General features: G+C 40.9%; 1 protein-coding gene across 1 annotated transcript; it reads left to right on the top strand.

Annotated features, from left to right (window-relative positions):
- Positions 1 to 354: 354 nt before the first annotated feature.
- Positions 355 to 2,226, top strand: LOC114459161 (uncharacterized). The gene is made up of 2 exons (XM_028441514.1): positions 355 to 1,170; positions 2,140 to 2,226. The coding sequence occupies exons 1-2, from the start codon at positions 355 to 357 to the stop codon at positions 2,224 to 2,226; spliced, it is 903 nt and encodes a 300-aa protein (XP_028297315.1).
- Positions 2,227 to 2,530: the final 304 nt, after the last annotated feature.

The raw sequence follows: 2,530 nt of genomic DNA, 5'->3' as shown, positions 1-2,530 counted from the left end.
AAAAATAATCGCATAATAAATCGCAATTGCAATATTGAGGAAAAAAATCACAATTACATTATTTTTCAAAATTGTTTAGCCCTAATGTCTGCATGTTTACGCTTCTGTCCATCCACTCTTTTCATTATATCCATGTATTTGAAGGCTTTTATTAAATCTTTACAAGATAGAGGAGTTGTTTAATTCGGAATTAAAATCGGAATAAACCAGCCGCCTAATTTGGATTGAAGTTTAATTCGGAATTACATTTGCATTTGGAATTAAGTGTTTACAGTTTAAAGAGGATTTAACTTTTATTCAGAATTAAAGGGGAATTAAAGTTTCCATGTAAACGTGGCCATAGTGTGAGTCGGCATGGGTTGCCAGGTCACACCTTGTGCAGGATCGTGCCTGGTTCCCATGGGCCCCCCTGGCCGAGGTGTCATCCCAGCTCCCAGCGCCTCTCAGGGCCAGTGGTGGCTGTCAGAGGTGCAACATCGCACCTCCTTCCACATATATGAGGCGGCCTCGCATCACCAGACACTCAGACACTCAGCTGCAGCTATCATGGAGATGTGCTTTGGTTCAACTCTCAAACTCCAGGAAAACAAAGCTCTGCATCCTGATCCAGACTCTGGTTACTTTAGCGCTGGCAGCAGCTTGTCTCCAACCTCCTCTGTGGACTCTTTCTGCTGCTCCCCTTCCTCCCTCCTAGCTCTGGCAAATGGGCCAGAAGGGTTCAGCTGCCCCCTCTTCACCAGCCTCTCCACCACCGTGCAGACTCAGAGACGTTCCACACCCTGCTCTACATCCTCCTCAACCACAAAGAAGTCCAGGTCCAAGTATCCCAGTAAGAAGCGTCATAACGCCAGTGAGAGGGAGAAGCTGAGGATGAGGGATCTCACCAAAGCTCTGAACCACCTCAGGACATACCTCCCACCCTCTGTGGCCCCAGCCGGACAGACCCTCACCAAGATTGAGACCCTGCGCCTCACCATTCGTTACATCTCCTACCTGTCGGCTCAGCTGGGTCTGAGCGAGGACGTACTGGAGCTAAGGAGATCCACGTGCTTCAATGAGCACACCCAAACACTGAGCTGGTTCCTGGACCAACCAGCAGACAGTCTACAAGAGTCCACCAGTAGCACCATCCACACAGCCCAGCTGGGCTTTGTGCAGCCCTCACACAAGGTAGGAAACATCACATTCTGACATTTCATAACATTTTGATCCATTAATCAAGTGAGGGACTTGCAGAGGTGAAAGTAATGGATTACAAGTACTCAAGTTACTTTAATTGAGTTGCTTTTATGGGTACTTGTACTTTTTTGAGTATATTTCTAAATCAGTCATTTTAAAAGAAGAAAAGTAATTAATTACATCCCTACAACCAACCGTTACTGAGTAAATTGTTGTTTTTTTTGTTTTAAAATGATCCACGAACAAAATGAAATTACCAGACAAAAATCAAATGCATCACATCATAGCTGACCAATCAGATTAAACGAAATGCACAGCATTGAATAATGGTTATTTTCTCAGTTTTAGAGTTCATAAATGTAGCTATATGACCTTTTTTGTTCTAAACTGATTTCATTGGTGTTATTGTTTTTTTTTTTTATTAAAATGATTAAAATCCTTTTATTTTATACAGATGCCTTTGTGGAAAATAAATTCCAATTGTGCAAGATTTGGTCTGTTCCTTTTATACATCAGATGTTTACTGTATGCAAGGGAAAGTGGCAAGATTTAATACCAAAAATAAACATGAGGGAGTAAAAGTAACTAGTAACTTTGACTTTGAGTACTATCTAATTGAGCTACTTTTTACTTTTTCAATCAAGTAACAGTACTTCTACTTGAGTAGATACAGTATATCAGTACTCTTTACACCTCTGGGGACTTGTTGGGTTTCTACAAGCTCATCAGCAGAGGTCAGAGTTCATCATATATAACATAATAGTGATAAGTGATTATTCTTACTGTATCAGTGCTATTTGAAACTTGTTAGCTATTCATGCAATGTGACAAAGTCTGCTTTTTGCATTCCACCCTGTTTACAATATTTGATTTCAATGTGTCTGTGAGATCCTAGTGACATGTGATCAAATGTCCAGGGTAGGACCAGTTTCTCATGTTTGTATGTGTTTCTGTTTGTAGGACTTGTTGGGAGTCGTTGTCACCACTGAGCCTCACTGGACGCCACAGCAACAAAGCCCACAAGCAACGTTCCCAGCACCCTACTGAGATGTGTTGCCTTTATCTACAGTTTCATTGTAACAATGACCTCATAACAAATCAACGAATATATCTTTGTTGTTTTGAACAAACTTAAATGTTGTTGGTTTATGTATAATATTCTGTATCTATATATTTAATAACATTAAAAGAGTAAATATTGTTTGTAATAAGAGCCGATGTTAGTGTGTTTTGTTCTTGTTCTTTTAGTTATAATTTTTTTCAACTAAATCAGGGGTTCTCTACCTTGGGGGCCAGGACCTTATTTGGGGCCAGGAGACACTGGGAGGGGGTCGCCAGATGCCTTCAAGAA

The sequence above is a fragment of the Gouania willdenowi genome, chromosome 3, assembly GCF_900634775.1.
Source record: "Gouania willdenowi chromosome 3, fGouWil2.1, whole genome shotgun sequence".
Lineage (NCBI taxonomy): Eukaryota > Metazoa > Chordata > Actinopteri > Blenniiformes > Gobiesocidae > Gouania > Gouania willdenowi.
Note: the sequence above shows the minus strand (reverse complement) of the source record. Positions and strands in the feature narration are given on the sequence as shown.

Coding starts and splice junctions, on each gene's coding strand:
- LOC114459161 (XM_028441514.1), top strand. CDS start 355: ATGGGTTGCCAGGTCACACCTTGTGCAGGATCGTGCCTGGTTCCCATG. Junction 1,171..2,139: donor TTGTGCAGCCCTCACACAAG/GTAGGAAACATC, acceptor TTCTGTTTGTAG/GACTTGTTGGGAGTCGTTGT.